Source organism: Mesoplodon mirus (assembly GCF_964341445.2).
Source record: "Mesoplodon mirus genome assembly, chromosome: 18".
NCBI lineage: Eukaryota > Metazoa > Chordata > Mammalia > Artiodactyla > Ziphiidae > Mesoplodon > Mesoplodon mirus.
The window spans coordinates 3,738,507-3,756,458 of record NC_138994.1 but is presented as its reverse complement, the minus strand read 5'-3'; the positions used below and the strand labels follow the sequence as shown (position 1 = coordinate 3,756,458).

The window sequence follows — 17,952 nt, the reverse complement described above, 5'->3', positions numbered from 1 at the left end:
ATAGCACTGACAATCATTCCCTCGTTTGTGTGGCCAGAGCCTGAGGCCCGAGCAGGCCACTTATCTCAAGCTACTTTATTTCTCGGAGTATTGTCCCTCCTGCTTCTACATGAGCTACTTTGAATTCCAAGGCATCCGGCACAGAGGAGCTAAGCTTGGCTGCACCGTCACTGCGATAAGTAACAGGACTTACAGACCGACCTTCAAGTCTGAGGGCCGGTAAGCCTGATCCCACCCCACCTCCCACTTTGCTCATTAATTTATTCACTAAATTGATGACTGCCCGCTTTGTGCCTGGCTCAGAGTAGGTGAACCAAAGAGACACTGCCCTGCCCACATGGAGCGTCAAGTCCAGTGGGGGTCACAGTCAGAAGATGACAAACCCAGAGAACTGTTTTAAGGTGGAAAAAGTGCTCTGAAGGAAACCAGTCGGGCGGAAGGACAGACACGTCAGGGGAGACCCACTCGACACAGGGTGGTTTGGGAGGGTGCCTCAGAGGCAGGGGCAAGCTGAGATCTGAAGGACCTGGCAGGTCGTCGCCATGGAGACTGGGGAGCAGGGCGCAGTCTGGAGGGCCCCGAGCAGAAAGGTGCTTTGTGTGCTCCCAGGTAGCTGGCGTAAGGAAATGTGGGCCGGGAGCTGGGTGGACGAGGCTCGCCCAATGTACAGCTATGGCTGGAACACAGGGTCCCAATCTGCCCCCTACACCACACTTCCTTTCTGCTCGAGAGGCTGAGACCCCTATTATCTGCAGATGGCAAGGGAGCTGGGGTCAAAGGTCAGGGGAGGCCAGGCCTCCTGGGTGGGTTTTCTAAGGGAAGTCCAAGAATTACATCCAGGAAGTCTCCCCTAGGCCCACTCACCTCCCACACCTCCTCTCCCCGCAGCCAGGGCTACTCACCCCGCCCCCGCCTGGGGCACTGCGCTGTATGGAGACCAGGGCTGCAGGCTCCTTGTAGCCACCGTAGGACTGGGCTGCCTGCTGCTGCTGGGGCTGCTGGTAAACTGGAAGCCGGCAGGAGACGGGCTCAGAAACTGTCTTGCCAAAGCCAGCCCGCTCCCTTCTTCCACGAAGCCCATGCCATGTATTTCCACCGCCCATCACCTCACTCAACCGCCACGCTGCTCAAAGGCTTCTGTCTCTGTGCACATTTGCTGGTGCCGAGAATTCTGCAGCAGGGGCTGCGTCTCCCCCCATGGCGCTGGGATCCCAGAACGAGCCCTGACCCTGGTGCTTGTGCCCTCGGTAGGGATGGGACCTGGGGGGGGGTGTGTACACGAGGCTTCCCTCTCACCTCCTCCCCACCCTGTAGCCGGCCTGGTCTCAGGTCGTCTGCGCGCACAGGCCTCACGCTCACCTGGGGCGCTGGTTGGGATGTGGTGAGGCTGCTGCTCCTGGGGCCGCCGATAGCCAGTGTCCTGGGGATCTCGGCGCTCCGGCTCCAGGCCCTCACCCCCGCTGGGGCCCATGCGGCTCTTCTCAAACTCTTCGTGGTATTTTATCTGCGGGGGCAGAAAGTGCTGGGTGAAGGACCCACAGCAAACCAGCCAAAGCTCCCCTTCCGCTGCCACTCAAGATCCTGGGACGGGAGAGACTCCTGGAGGTCTCCAGGCAAAGAGAGCTGGGTTCTTGTTGGGGGTGTACCAGCTATGGGCCCGTGAACAAGCACTTAACCTTGCCACACCTCCACTTCCACTTTACAGGGGTTGCTGAAGGATGCGATGAGGTAGTGGAGGTAAAAGGGCCCCGTAAACTAAAGCACCAGACAAATGTAAGTGGTCATGTTTCTGTGCCTGCGGCAGGGGCTAGGGCTACCCTGCTTTCACACTGGTCCACAGCAGCAAAAGCAGCAACTCCTGTTTATTGAGCACCTACTAGGTGCCAGGCAGTGTGCTAGGTGTTGTACGTCACACGCTCGTTTTACCTCGACAGCACCTACAAGGGGGTACACTAGAGTCGCCACTGAACAGACAAGGAGGAAACTAAGGCACCGACAAGTAGCATGAGTTACCCACGCTCACGGAGACTCCAGAGACTGTGCTCCTAGCCAGCAGGCAACTCTGCCTCTTGTGGGCATGACCTCGCAGAGTTCTGCTGAGGACCCTAGCCTGCAGGGCAAAGAAATGCCAGGCCCTCCCTTGAGGGTGGGTTGGTATCTAGAAGATGAGTTCCTTCTCTCCTCAGGTTCCAAAAATGGGCAAAAAGAGGCCTAGAGAAGCCACACACCCCAGGATCCTCAGCAAGGGCTGGCTGAACACACCGGGACCCAGAGCTGCGTTCTTAAGATCTGGTCTTCAGACTGTCTGCTCCCAACCCCCCTGAGCTGCTTGTTAGAATGCAGGTTCCAGGACCTTCCATAGAATCTACAAAATCAGGGCTGGGGTTTTGGAACATGAACTTTTTTTTTTCTTTCCTTCTTTCTCTCTCTCTCTCCTTCTTTCTTTCTTTCTTTTTTTTTTTGTGGGGGGGACTATGCACTTTTAAAAGATTCCCCCAGGTGAGTCTGAAGCAGGCTCAAGTTTGAGAACCAGTGATCTAGAGCAGAGGTTGGCAAACTCTGGTCCACGGGCCTGCAGCCTGTTTGCTCACGGCCTGCGAGCTAAGAACGGTTTCTACATTTTGTAATGTTTGGAGGATGGGGATGGGGGAGTGGGGGGAGAACTGAGAGGAATAAGATTGGTAACATGTGAAATTTCTATGACATTCAAATTTCAGTGTCCAGAAATAAAGTTTTACTGGAACACAGTCTCACCATTCATTTCCCCATTACCTATGGTTGCTTTCATTGCAGAGCTGAGTAGCTTCGACAGAGGCCCTTCGGCCCATAAAGCCTAAAATATTTACTATCTGGCCCTTTACAAGAAAAGTTTGCTGATCCCCGCTTGCCCAAATATGTTGACTGCATATTCCTGTTGGTAAAATGTTTTAGCATAATCTTCCCAAATTGCATCTATTTTATCAATTACACACAAGCATCACTTTACAAATATGGAATGTCTCCTGTAAAACTTACACCAAAAATATGAATAAAACAAAGGATGAGATGAAAAAGAACCACCTCCAGGAGTTCTAGGGTTTTCTCCCTGTACTCCCAGTGGCATGTAGCCCACACCCCACCTTGAGGACCCCTAGTGGGGTCTATTCACTTTTCAGAGAGGATACTGGTGGGGAGGAGGCAACCAAGCAGAGGTGGAAGGCCCATGGTGTGTGTGTGTTCCGGGATCACTGGGCGGGGCCGGGGCTCGGGGAGGAAGTGGGACAGAGAGTGACAGAATAGCTCCCTCTCACCCCCCAGAGGACACCTGGAAAGCAGGACACAGAAAACTGGTCCTGGGGCTTCCCTGGTGGCGCAGTTGAGAGTCCGCCTGCCAATGCAGGGGACACGGGCTCGTGCCCCGGCCCAGGAGGATCCCACGTGCTGCGGAGCGGCTGGGCCCGTGAGCCATGGCCGCTGGGCCTGCGCATCCGGAGCCTGTGCTCCGTGGTGGAAGAGGCCACAGCAGTGAGAGGCCCGCGTACCGCAAAAAAAACAAACAAACAAAACTGGTCCTGTCCTGAGCAGACCCAGGCCTGAATTCTCTCCAGGCCTCGGACCAGAAGCCGGTTCTCACTTCCTGTTCACCAGGATCCTGGCCCGGGTCTTCTCCCAGTGAAAAAGGGGGTGGGGTGAGGGGACAGGGAACGGATGGGGGCAAAGCCTGCCCCGTTTCCCGGAGCAGAAGCAACGAGCGATCCTGTGCCCCCGGAAGCCCCTGCCAAGGCCTGATCCAGCTGTCCCAGCCCGGGACCTCCCATGGGCCAGCCCCTCCCACTTTCTTTGCTGCCTTCTCGCATCCGCTTTGCAAGCAGGGCAGAGTTAACACTGGGCCAGGCAGGCCTGACACAGGAGTAGCTGGGCTAAAGGTCTGCGGGGGTGGTCGGCTGGGACCACCCACGTCGTCCCGCTGCGCTTCCAGCTGTTCACTGTCGGGGGCGCACAGCAGCCCAGGCCGGGCCCGTCTGGAGGCCGGGAGGACCGGGCCCCTCCTCCCGCTGCCCCGTCCCTCCATGGCCGAGAGTAGGGACCCGTGCCCAAGTGGCGAAATAAACCGAGCCCATTCCTGAAGGGGAGGCCGCTGGCCCTGGTCAGACTGAAAACCCATCGAATCCCTGAACTCCCACAAGGAAGAGCACCCAGGGGTGAAGTTCAAAGACACGGGGCCAGTGCCCTGCTCTCAGATTCCTAAGACAAGGGCAAAAGGTGAGTGTCCCTGAGCCCCACTCCCTTGGTGACCCCGTCCTCTGGTGAGCAGTCGGGGGTGGGGACAAGGAGAGGCCTCTAGGCTCCCAAGGCAACTGGCCTTCTGACTCCTGTCCTGGGGGGTGGGAAAGGTCAGCTTCCCTTGTTTACTGTCTGTGAATGAAAAGAGGCCTGACTCTGGGAGCCGATGACTAGGGGAGGGAAAGTGCACATGTGGAGGCCGACAGAGGCCTGCACCGGGCCCTGAGGGAGCCAGGAGGTGGGCTGAGGGGCAGGTGTGTCCCTGGTGCCAGGGCCCAGCTGCCCCGGCTGATAGCCCACTTCTCTGGGTACGGCTCTGTCTGTGTTAGTGAAGGGGTGACTCTCTGAGGAAGAAGGCATGGCTGGGTCCCAGGCCTGGCGCCATCCCCTTTTGTGTCCTACACACTTAGTCCTTCATCGAGAGCTGCAGTGTCCCTCCCACGCCTCATCCCTGGGGTCATGAGCCCTTCACTTGCTCACGTGAGCTTCGAAGAGTCCCGTCCCCTCTGGGCCTCAGTTTCCTCATCTTAAAAAGAGGTTACGGGGCTTCCCTCGTGGCGCAGTGGTTGAGAGTCCGCCTGCCGATGCAGGGGACACGGGTTCGTGCCCCGGTCCGGGAAGATCCCACATGCCACGGAGCGGCTAGGTCCGTGAGCCATGGCCGCTGAGCCTGCGCGTCCGGAGCCTGTGCTCCGCAACGGGAGAGGCCACAACAGTGAGAGGCCCGCGTACCGCAAAAAAAAAAAGAGGTTACGGCACCACCTGCTCCCACGTGGTCTTGAGGCTCCCAGCTACCTCTAGGAACCTAGCCAAACTCTAGAGCTGAAAGCAAGTATGGACATGTGTGCATTTCCACAAGTGGCTGATGGGATCCATCTTGCTCCTTAAAAAGCCACCCCACATGCGTAAATATATATAAAATTAGGGCCAGCTGATCCAGGTGGACAGGGTAGTGGCAGCCTCCCCACCATCGATGCAGGAACCACCTGTTTATCGTAATAGTAGTAACCTTGACCTTTGCTGAGCTCTTCACATTGAGTTCTCTGCACATAATCTCCCTTGGCCCTGACAATAATCACCCTAAAAAAATAAGTCGGAGAGGTACACTTTAATTCCTACTTTACAGAAGTAAATGAGGCTCAGAAGTTAAATGACTTTCATTACTCAGTCAGGGCTGAGGCTGGTGACACAAGGACAAAGCCACAGCTGCACAGGCCCTTTCCTGGGTCAGGGTGACCACATGCCCAAGTCTGCCCCTAGTCCCAGTTCATATCTTCTGGAATAGATATGAATAGCACTGCCTTTCACTCTCAAAAGGGATGATAATCACAAGGTCACCCTAACTTTGAGAGAAGGGGTGCCTGGCACTTGAGTCAGGAGTTGCAGCGCAGAGGGGAAATGGACTGCAAAAAGCGAGGCTGGGGCTTCCCTGGTGGCGCAGTGGTTGAGAGTCCGCCTGCCGATTCAGGGGACACCGGTTCGTGCCCCGGTCTGGGAGGGGATCCCACGTGCCGCGGAGAGGCTGGGCCCGAGAGCCATGGCTGCTGGGCCTGCGCGTCCGAAGCCTGTGCTCCGCAACGGGAGAGGCCACAGCAGTGAGAGGCCCGCATAACGCAAAAAAAAAAAAAAAAAAAAAAGCGAGGCTGCGGCTCCCTTCTGCCCAGCCCCACCCGATAAAATTTCAATCCTCTCAACTTCCTCTCCCTCCCCTGCCCAACAAGCGAGGAAACTGTTATTACTTTGCTGATCAACCTAGTGGTCTGAGAAACAAGGAGGCACCTTAAAGGGTGTTAGCACATTCAAAAGGGAAATGAACATTTTTCAGAGGCCAAGGCCCTGTCTGATCCCTCCCTGTTCCAAGCTCAGCAAAGTTCGAATCGTCTAAATGCCCTGAAAAGGTGTCACCATAAGCTCAGAAATGTCAGCAGAGCCCTGGTCTAAAAACTGTCCTGGGATCCCATGGAAGGATGCCAGGCTGTAACTGTGCTCATGAGATCCAAGTGCACATGGGTGGAGGGACCCAGGCCTAAGGACCCTCCCCACTCATCCAAGGGCCCTGCCAGCCAGGACTCCAGGATGACTAGTTGAGGGTCCATTCCAAACCTAAGAAAAATGCATTTTTTCTGCTAGCTGATGTTCCTTTTTCTGAACCCCTGCTCTCCTGATTGTGGTGGAAAACAAAGGTCTGACTCCACACTTGCTTCCACATGATTCTACATCATGACCAAAAAGGGAATTTCAGGCTTTGAATGGAATAGTCAACTCACCAGCCAGGGCCTGTTTTTTTCTAACAGTGCTTCCGTTTGTTGCAGTCCTCTGTGGTGCCCTTATATGTATAACTCATTTCCTTTTCTCAGCCAGCCCAAGAACAATGTATCACTGTCACCCCCATTTTACAGATGGGGAAACCAACGCTCAGGAGGTAGGTAAGGGGTGGGTGAGTCCTAACATCAGCTCCTAGTTCTCAACCACCATGTTATGCTGCGCTCCCTGTGAGAGACTAACACGATTTTGTTTTTAAAACAACTGTAAATCTGTGCTCGATTTCATTAGTAATCAGAGAAATGCAAGTTAAAACCATGAGATACCACTACACACAATCAAAATGGCTAAAATGAACAAGTCTAAGGATGTAGAGCCATGGAAACTCTCATCACTGCTGGCGAGAGGGTAAATCAATACCACTGCTCGAAAAGTAGTTCAGTGCTATCTGGTAAGGCTGAAGGAACATACGCTCTGAGATCTGGCAATTCCACTCCACATTAACACTAGGAAATATGTATGAAGCTGTCCACAGCCATAGAAGCAATCCAAATGACCATCAACACCTGAATCAATATAAGCATTTTAAATGGAATGCTATACAACGACAAAAAAGAACAAACTACAGCTGCATGCAAACATGTACATGATTCTTTAAACCCAATGTTGCCCAAAGGAGGCAAGACACAAAAGAATAGATATGTTCAAAATTGGGAAAAACAAAACTATAGTATTCAGAAATGCATAGTTGGGGGGAGGGGTAAATTAAGAGTTTGAGATACATATACACACTACTAAATATAAAAGAGATAATCAACAAGGACCTACGGTATAGCACAGGGAACTATACTCAATATCTTGTAATAAACTATAAGGGAAAAGAATCTGGGGGAAAAATATGTATATATAAAACTGAATCACTTCTCTATACACCTGAAACTAACACAGAATTGTAAACCAAGTATACTTCAATTTAAAAACAAGAAAAAAAATTACATACTAAAAAAAGAAAGCATAGCTACATTTTAAAACTGTAAAGAAAAGAACAGCAGACGTTTTCAAAAATTAAACTACAGGGTTGTCCAACAAGCCCACCTCCGGGCCATTTGACTCTGGAGCTAGAATTTTCTTTGACTTTACTATTTACTACTGATTAGGCCTGGACTATAAGGAATGAAGCTTATTTAAGGAATATAAGCTACTAATTATTTCTGACTGAAAGAAATTCAAAGGATTTCTGCCTGTAGCAAGGCTATCTCCAAAGCTTATGGTTTGGGTTTTTAAAATAAATTAATGTATTTATTTGTTTGTTTTGGCTGTGTTGGGTCTTCATTGCTGCTCACGGACTTTCTCTAGTTGCGGAGCAGGGGGCTACTCTTCGTTGCAGCGCGCAGGCTTCTCATTGTGGCTTCTCTTGTTGCAGAGCACGGGCTCTAGGCACCCGGGCTTCAGTAGTTGTGGCACGTGGGCTCAGTAGTTGTGGCTTGCAGGCTTAGTTGCTCCGCAGCATGTGGGATCTTCCCAGGCCAGGGCTCGAACCCGTGTCCCTTGCATTGGCAGGCAGATTCTTAACCACTGCGCCACCAGGGAAGCCCAAAGCTTATGGTTTTATAGTCCTGGAGGACATTAACTAGTTCTGCAGCTAATGGCAGAACACTAACTAGTTCTGTATCTAATTATATCCAGTGCTTTCTTTCACAGACTAGGCATCACCTCTGCCTGTCAGATGCTCCAGCTGGTTCCTCATAATTAAGGTAATTATATGATAGGTACTCACTGCATGAGAGTTACGTTTTTTGTTGTTGTTTTTAACACTTTGAAAACTCTGTTTGGACAGGGCTGCTGTCAGGCTCTGCTTCTTGACTTGCATGGTGAGTACACACACAGGTGTTTATGTGTTACACTTCACAGAAAAAGGAAAAGTTCAAAGACCCAAAATTGTACACAGAAAATCAGTATATAAGTAGATATGTAGATAAATAAAAGCTTCTCTGCTTGAAGGCTGTGGCTTCCATATAGGGACCTCAGCAATTAAAGACTTCCGTCCATTAGAGCCATCACAGCTGGTGACCAAAGGCCAGGATAAATTTCAGCTCACAGCCTGCGGTCCTGGCCTCTCACCCCTTCAGGTGCCTTTAATGAAGACACAATTACTAAACAAGGTCCTATTGTACAGCATAGAGAACCATATTCAATACCCTATGATAAACCATAATGGAAAAGAATATAAAAAAAAGTATATATATGTATAACTGAATCACTTTGCTGTTCAGCAGTAATTAACACAACATTGTAAATCAACTATACTTCAATTAAAAAAAAAAAGACACAGGGCTTCCCTGGTGGCACAGTGGTTGAAAGTCCACCTGTCGATGCAGGGGACACGGGTTCGTGCCCCAGTCCAGGAGGATCCCACATGCCGCGGAGTGGCTGGGCCCGTGAGCCATGGCTGCTGGGCCTGCGCATCGGGAGCCTGTGCTCCGCAACAGGAGAGGCCACAGCAGTGAGAGGCCCACGTACCGCCAAAAAAAAAAAAAAAAAAAAAAAAAAAAAAAAAGGACACAAATACTCACCACAGATATCTAACTAGCACCTTGCTCCCTAAGTTTTCCAGACATTCTCAGTACTAGACAGTGGCCTAACTTTTCAGCCAAACTTTAGTCCATGTCCCTTCTTTAGCCACAGTGTAGAAAGCAGACAAGTCTGCCTTTAAATTAATAGCAATTGTCAATATTTATCACATGCTAAGTGCTTGACATTTTCCTCGCAAATGAGGAGTCATCTGACGTTAACCTGGGAAGTGAGTGACAAGCTACATACAGGAACGCTATTTTGGATACAAAACAAAAGGTGTGGCTCTAAACACCATCTTTCCCAAAACTCTTCTGGAGGAGGGACAAGTTAACAACATGGTTTAAAGTTCCCTGGGGGGTTCTGGGATGTGGCCAGGCCTTGGCACCTCTGGTGAAGCTTTTTCAAGCTCTTGGTGACGATTCTCAAACTTCAGGTAACCCAGGGAATGTGTTACAAATGCTGGTTCCTAAAAAAGAAATTTTATTTTCTATCTCTTTAATTTTGTATCTGTATGAGATGATGGCTGTACCCTAAACTTACTGTGACAATCATTTCATCATGTAAGGCAAATCATTATGTTGGAAAGCTTAAAGGTATACAGTGCAGTATGCCAATTATAGCTCAATAAAAATAAAAAGGAACAACAAAAATAATTTTAAAAATAAAATGCTGGTTCCTAAAAAAAGAGAGAGAGAAAATGTGGGTTCCTGGGTTCTGCTCCCAGGTGGCCTGTGGAGGAGGCCTGTGAGCCTGCATTTTCAATCAACCTTTGCAAATGATTCTCGTCCAGCTGTTTGGAGGCCCACAGTTGACAGACTAACTGTACTTGCTAAAACCTAGAGTCTTCCAGCATTGTGGTCACACGTCACAGGTTCCAGCTAAAGCTGCAAAAGCAGAACCAGGTCAGGCTCAAGTCACTTCCCCCACCTCAGAGCAGAGGACAATCAGCTAATTGCAGCCCTGTGGTTAAAGATAAGATGTTATCGCCTCAGGTGTGAGTGTCTTGGCCAGAGTGAGCTCTGTTACCGGGGCTCCTCAGACATTAACACCTCCAATAACTAGTTTGGGGGGGAGGGGGAGAGGGAGGGGTGTGCGTGCAGGTGCAATAGGCTGCGTGTGAAGTATTCTGGAAGCCTTTCTGAAAGGGAGGCAGGGATGACTGGGCTTGTCTCCCTTCTTCTAAAACCCCCAGGCTGGAAGCAATGAGTGAAGGTGCTGGGGGTCGGGTTGTAGGTGGGGAACAGGTATCCAAGATAAGACAGTCTTCACAATGAAAAGCCACAGAGGCTGAAGACTCAAGATTCCAGCTTTGTGAGCCAACTGGGTCTTCCTTCCATTACCCGTGGCTTCCCCTCCCTCCCGTTTTCCATGTGGAGAGCTGAGGCCCACACCTTCTTTCCTCCGGCTTTACCCTTTGGAGGTCCGGGCACCAACGGGCAGGGAAGCTCTCGGGTGTGAGGTCAGGCCCTGGCTTATAAAGCAGCAACTGAGACTGGCCTTTTTTTTTCCCGGCGGGGGTGGGGGGCAGCGCAGCAGGGGAGCAGGTAGGGATCGCAGCCCTCAGAGGCGTCCTAGCCCAAGGGGAGCACTCCATTCCCTCAAGCCATGAATTTCAAGCTGCTGGTCAACAACCTAGTTGTGAAACCCATTTAGTTAAGTCGGCAACCAGCGTCTTTCACAAACTAAAATAGAACAGAAAATATCCGAATGCCCTTTAAGCGGTAAAGCACTCTTTCCTGGAAGTTTTGATTCTGTTTCCCTTAAATAAATCAGCAGGCCTGTTCGGTGGGTCACGATGTGAAATGTATTTCATACTGCAGGTTGCTGTCAAAGCTTAAAAGTCATGGTCTTGGGCATGGCAGGTTCTGATGGCTTGGGCCCTGGCTTCTGACATCCACCTGAGCCACTGCCGGAGTCCACCCTAAGCACGGTCCAGCCAACTTCTAGAAGGAGTGACCGACCAAGGAGGCCGGGTGGAGGGCTGAGGGCTGGACGCCGGGTGGACCAGCTAACACCCAGGCCCTGTGCCCAGTGGCACGGGCAACTTGCCAACCCCTTCCTGTTCCAGACATGAAGACAACCGCTTGCCCGGTCCTTTGTAGGACCCTGTGCGACACGGGTCTGTGGCCCACGTCCAGTGCTTCTGGCTCACAGTGGTGCCCCCCTGACCTCACGTTGCCCAAAGCCCCTTAGGCAGCCTTCCCACAGCCCAGAGCCACACAGGCTGCTGGTCCGTGGCTCCACCAAGCAGGGAACTGAGGCCTGTCCCCTGGCCACAGGTGCCATGGGGCGCAACGACCCACTGCCCACTCTCCACACCCAGCCCTGCCATGGCCAGACACTGGTCACTGCCCTGGGCCCAGGAGTGCCAGGCCAGGGGGTGCAGGGCCAGAGGGCAAAACCGGCTGGGGTTTTTACACAGGAAGGAAGAGCAAGCCGAGGTGGGGGAGGAGGGGCGGAAATGACTGCAGTGTCAGCACCCAGAGGCAGACACGGGGGAGGCCCGCCTCTCCCCACCCCTGCCACTCAGTTTTGACCTTTGTGCTCAGACAAAACAGCCAGTCTGGACCCTGGCACTCACCACAGCCAGGGGTGGGGGGGATTTTCAGAGAGAGTAAGGGGTACGGGGGTGATTTAGCATAAAGGCCCTCCCTGTACACCCCCCCAAAAGTCCAGTCCTTTTAAGGGGGAAATACACTGTGGGCAGAGGGTATCAAAGGGGGAATCTGGGGGTGCACAGAGGAAAGGCATCTGGGAACTCCAAACCCTTCCCTTCCCTCTGCTCAGGCGGCCACCGGCCAGGCCCGCCTAGGAGAGCAGGGGCAGCAGAGAATTGGCCTCATGCATGTCTGCCAGGCGGGCGGGGAACGGACGAGAAGAGAGGGCAGGGCCTCAGTATGGTACCCCAGGGAGCAGGGGAGCTTACGTTACTGATCTGGTCCTGGGTCTTCTTGATCCTCTGGAGCTCGGGCGTGTCTGCCACCACACTGAAGCCTTTACCCTTGTTCTTCTCAAACTCCTCCTTGTAACGCACCTGGAGGACCAAAGGGTGGAGGGGGATTGGAGTCGAGGCACGGGAAGCAGAGAGGGCCCCAGCCTGCAGCCACCTCTAAGGCAGCAACCAGCCAGGAGAGAGACCCTGACCAGAAACCCCCCTGCAGTGACATCCACCTCCAGGCCCCAACTCAAAGCACAAGGCTTGGCCAAAAAGTATTAGACCAATGATAATAAACCATTAATATGTATTCAGCGTATCCTGAGTGCCAAGCGCTTTACATGAACGATCTCATTTAAGTCTTGCTGTATACTATCATTAGCTCCATTTTACAGACAAGGAAACTGAGCCGCAGAGAGACAAAGTGCCACGCCCAAGGTCACGCAGCTTAGCAGCACATGTCCAGAGCCACCAGGATGAAACCCTCATCTGCCTGACTCCTGACCCTTCACCACTGGCCCATCCTGCCTGAAAGCTAGAGGAAGAAGTTCTTTCCAGAGCTCCAAAGACTGGCCCAGCCTTCATCCTAGCCAGGATGTGGCTCTACCCGCCGAAAGCCCGAGGGAGTTTCTAAGTGACCAGCTGAGTGAGGGCTGTACCAAGGGACAAAGTTGGTGCCCAGAAAGGGGGGAGGTAAGACAGCCGCTCGGAAAACTCAGTCAATGAGCCTTTGACAAACCCCGGCGGCTGCCAGGCTGGCTTCTGAGGTCAACGCCACAGGAGGGGATGAAACTGGCGGGGACAGACAGCACTTCAGAACGGGTTTCCAAGTTCCGAGGAAGTCCCCTACCACACCGCCACTGCCCCCCTCTTTTCTGAGAATTCCATGGAAACCTGAGTACCAGAGGGACAGGAGTCAGACGTCAGAAAGGACTTCCCAAGCACTATAAGAATTGAAATATGAAAACTATCCTGTCCTTCCCTGGGGGTTTTGAGGAACAAAATGGAGGCTGGAAATGTCCCTGGGGCAGAGAACTGTTCCTTGGCTTTCTGAGTCTTCACTGTCCACCTCGGCAGCCAGCTGTTCCAAACCCCACCAGCTGCCTGGATTCCCTCCATAGGGGCTGTACTGCCCTAGAGGCAGGTCAGCCCAGGACATGAGGCCCAGGACCTTGGGAATCTCCAGGCAGCTCCCAGGCATGGAGTCATCTGGCCACAGGGCCAAGCTGCACCATGACCCGACTGACAGTACCTACCTGTCAGTTCCTCTGCACAACCCCCAGGGGCTGGGGTCCCTGTTTGTCTCCCGAGCCCCAGCTTACCCATCCATGGGGTTCTTGTGCCTAAAAGGTTCCAGAACCTCTTTTGTTCTGATCCAGACTAAAAACAAAGGCCTGGATGTACTAGTTCCCATCAGACTGGAAGTTAACACAGTGGGTACAGGTACCATCCCACCCCAAGGGCCCAGAATTGCCCAGCATCAGCTCCTCCAGTAAGGCCTGGGCCAGCACAGCAACTCTTAGTGTTGGGGGTAGGGGGGTGGAGAGAACCCTCTGGGAAGGGGGCATCAGGAAAGGTAAGAAACTTAGAGTCAGAAATGTGTAGCTCCATACACTAATATGTATAAAATGGATAACTAATAAGAACCTGCTGTATAAAAAAATAAATAAAATAAAATTCAAAATTCCAAAAAAAATGTGTAGCTCCAGATGCAGAAGCCCAGATCCAAGGCCTCTGGCCTTGATTTCCTCACCTATAAGAGGACTATCATAGGCATCAGTTTAAAATATGGGGAGGGGGCTTCCTATCACCAAGCATAGGCCAAGAGCCAGAGGGAGCTGGTATGAACATAGGCTGTCTCCCACCTGCTGCGTGATCTTGGGCAATTGACTTAACCTCTCGGGCCTCAGTTTCCACATCTGTAAAATGCGGATCATGATGGACCCATTCCAATTAATGGTGCGGATTACAGACAGTGGCTCTAAAGCAGCAAACACACTGTGGAGCACACAGCAGGGCTCAATGCGTACAGATAGGGGTAGGTGTGAAAGTGCTTTGTCAACCTTAAAGTGCTGAACAAATGCCAGTCCCCCACTCCTCCTCTACTTCCTGGCCTCTGGAGCGTCAGGCCCCTAATCCAGGGGAATAATTGTCATGACAACACTACAATGACATCAGCTGGTTCCCAGGCTCGGGAACTGCCTCTCCCTCCCTGCTGGGGAGGGTAATTCATTTCACTCCTGGCACAGGCCGCCCAGAGAGGGCAGGGCTGGGCGGAGTGGGGGCAAGAAAGGATGGAGGACCGGGCTCAGCAGTACTTTGCTCTATGTTCCTGGGCTAGTCAGTCCCCCTCTCTGGGTCCCCTGAGAGGGGCTAGCCAGCTGATCTCTAAAAGCCCTCCCAGCTCTGGAGTTTGTGACCATATTTATTAAGCACCTGCAGGCCCTGACTATGGAGAATCAAGGTGGGGAAGATTCTCCAGGAGGCTCTTCGGAGCTGGAGTGTGTGGCAGAGGTAAAAGGTGGGGAACCAAGACCGTGGGGAGGCCCCTGCCTAGAGCCTCGCTCAGCACCCAAGCAGGAGTGTTTGCCCTCATCTGGGATGGCTCACCAGGACATGAGAGGAGGCTCTAGGAGGGAAGTTACCTGCCCAAGGTCACTCAACCTGCTTTGTTGGTACAGGATACAACTCAGCACTGCAGCTAGATAATTGCAGCCTGGATGCTGCCTGGGCCTCCCATCCTGGAAACTCCCAAGGCAGGGCTGGGAATGATGCCTGAGGCCCCTCAGGCCTGAACAAACACGGCCCCAAGAAACTCTACTTCTTAATATGTAAATTTATTAATTATTCTCTCAGGATCTATCTTGTTCATCACTATTGTAGCAAACAGTAGGTATAAACATGTGTTTGTTGGGTAAATGATGAATGAATTGAATGCAGACATAAAATCTCCAAACCGGCAGCATAATTTGAAAAATAAAGCAGAAACTAACACACCATTGTAAAGCAATTATACTCCAATAAAGATGTTAAAAAAAAAAAGAACTGGGCCTCCCTGGTGGCGCAGTGGTTGAGAGTCCGCCTGCCGATGCAGGGGATACGGGTTCGTGCCCCGGTCTGGGAGGATCCCATATGCCGCGGAGCGGCTGGGCCCGTGAGCCATGGCCGCTGGGCCTGCGCATCCGGAGCCTGTGCTCCGCAACGGGAGAGGCCACAACAGTGAGAGGCCCGCATACCGCAAAAAGAAAAAAAAAAGAAAAAGAAAAAAAAAAAAACCTGCCCTGCTGACCCAACATAAGAGAAAAGATCACAACTTTAAAAAATTTTATTGAAAAAAATATACCAACAATTTCCACTTATTATGTACCTACCATGAGCTGGACCCACATACCGTGTAACTCACCCCCTTCTAACAAAAAAGAAATCGTTTTAAAATTAGACACACACAGGAACTTCCCTGGTGGTGCAGTGGTTGAGAATCCACCTGCCAGCTCAGGGGACACAGGTTCAATCCCTGGTCTGGGAAGATCCCACATGCCGCAGAGAAACTAAGCCCGTGCGCCACAACTACTGAGTCGCGAGCCACAACTACTGAGCCTGCAAGCCACAACTACTGAAGCCCGCGTGCACTAGGGCCCATGCTCCTCAACAAGAGAAGCCACCACAGTGAGAAGCCTGTGCACTGCAATGAAGAGTAGCCCCTGCCCGCCACAACTAGAGAAAGCCCGCGTGCAGCAACGAAGACCCAAAGCAGCCAGAAAAGATAATAAATAAATAAATAAAATACACAACATTAAAAAAAGAGGGATTGTGATGAGTTCATAACATAAATGGGGAAAAAAAATGTTCCCAGCAAAAAATCAAAAATAAATAAATAAAAATAAAGTTAGACACACACAGACGGGGGAGGAGAGCCAATGAAAAAGGTCAGTTCTGGAAGCAATCATCAGAAAGTCTAGTATTCCTCAGCTTTATCACACCCAAGTTCCATCTCCTCTCATTTCCAGGAGAATAGTAACAGCGAACATTTATTGAGTGCTGACTGTATGCCAGGAACTGTTTTAAATGCCCAGTATATACTAACATCCTCACAATAACCTTTGTAGAGAGGTAATCCACACTTTACAGATGAAGGCACTAAGGCTCAGAGAGGTTAAATAACTTGCCCAAGGGCACACAGCTAGTGACGGCAGATCCAGCATTTGACCCTCAACCAGCTCCAGTAAGAGTGACACAGGTATGCTGCCTGCCTTGCTGGTCACAAGATTCAAGATAAGAGAGTGGGAACCCTGCCAAGAGCAGGGCAGAGCATGAGGCTCTGCTACACTCTCCTGTGCCCTGTGGCATGTGCCCTGTGGCATAGCCCACGCGCAGCACCATGGATGATGAGGGAAAAATGAAAGAGACCTTTTTCTTGCACTTCTGCCTGGGCTCAGGGGCCCACACCGCCCCAGCTCAGCCCCACCCCAAAGCTGCTGCCGCTCAGCGCAGGGCTGGCGATGGGAGAGCTGCCAGGCCCAGCCACCAGTGCCCTGCCCCAGCCAGGCCTGGGCAGGACCACCCACAAGGTCATTTCTGGTCAGCTCTGTGGCTGCTGCCCCCACAGGGGAGGCTCCAGGTGTCCCAGACACCCAACGTACCACTTTGGGAACCAATCTAGAGACAGGAAAACGAAGTTGAAATAGCACGGGCAACTTCCCAGAGACTGAGAAGAGACACACCAACGCAGGCCCAGGAAGGGGCCTGGAAAGAGACCAGCTGACACCCCGGTGGGGTGGGGCAGACGAGGTAGAAGAGGCTCCCACTTCCCTTCCCGTCAGCCGCAGGCCACGCCAGCCGGCCCTTCCTCCACGGTGGCCAAAGGAACCAGAGCCCATCACCGCCCCTGCCAGGCCCGCTCAGCCCTTCAAGCCTCAGAGCATTGGGCCCAGCCCCCAACCTCTAGGTAACTGGGTTTGCTGTCCCTATTTTTACCCGGCAGGAAAAAAAACAACAACTCTGAGAGGCAAGGGGCCAGACTCAGACCACACAGCTGGGGGGGAGGTAGGAGACAGAACCAGGCTTGCAAAGAGGGCAGGACCGGGGTCTCCACCCTCTGCCTATCCCAGCCCCAGCCCCCAGGAGCCCAACTGCAGATTGGAGCAGTGGCCTCAATGCAAAGCCCTAACTCACAGCAGCTCCTTAGCTCCCTCCCTACCCCACAGCCTGGCTCAGCCTCTCAGAGCATGTCTGTGGGACCAAAAGCCCTCATCAGAATCACTAGGGCCGCCAAAATGCAGATTCCTGGATCCGCCCAGAACTGCCAAACAGAAGCCCCTTGGGCGGGGCCTAGGACTGCATTCTAAAAGGCCTCCCTGTCCCCACTGGTGACTGGAGCATCCTGGGCGTTAGCGCACAGATGCCACAGCAGGCTGCAGAGGGGCTTGACTTCTGCGTCCGTCACGGGGCTCTGGCAAGGGGCATGGCCTCTCTCACCTGTGTCCCCATCTGCACCACAGGGACAAGATTTCCTTGTCATCAGGTGGTCGTGAGGATTAAATGAAGTCCTATGAAGGACGCAGTGAGAACCTATGAAGAGTGACTGCCTTTCTCATGATTTCCCCAGCCGGCCCCAGAGCCAGGAGCCCAGGACCCAGGAGGCGAGCAGTGGGGCCAGGCCCCTGGGGGACAGGGGGGACAGGTGAGTTAGAAGAGCCTTCAGACCCTGGGCAGGGGTTGCTTCCTCCTACAGACCCCGCCCCTCAGGGATCAAGTTCCAGGGGCAAAAAGAGCTGCAGCCCAGCTTTTGTGGGACCAACAAAGGCTGAGGGAATTAACAGGGTTTGAATTTCTCCTTCTGAGAGTAGGTGTCTGTGTGTGTGTGTGTGTGTGTGTGTGTGTCCCTTGCTTCTGCCTGAGTGTGTACACACACTCCCACA

The 17,952-nt window shown here is 52.4% G+C and overlaps 1 protein-coding gene across 2 annotated transcripts in view; it reads right to left on the bottom strand.

Annotated features, from left to right (window-relative positions):
- LASP1 (LIM and SH3 protein 1) overlaps positions 1–17,952 on the bottom strand; it is a 40,357-nt gene that overhangs the window by 4,837 nt on the left and 17,568 nt on the right. For both annotated transcript variants that reach the window (XM_082605457.1, XM_082605458.1), the window contains exons 4-6: positions 12,026–12,133; positions 1,360–1,504; positions 903–1,006 (exon numbers count right to left, since the gene is read on the bottom strand). In XM_082605457.1, the coding sequence (XP_082461583.1) occupies positions 903–1,006; positions 1,360–1,504; positions 12,026–12,133 (357 nt within the window). The remainder of the gene's footprint in view (positions 1–902; positions 1,007–1,359; positions 1,505–12,025; positions 12,134–17,952) is intronic.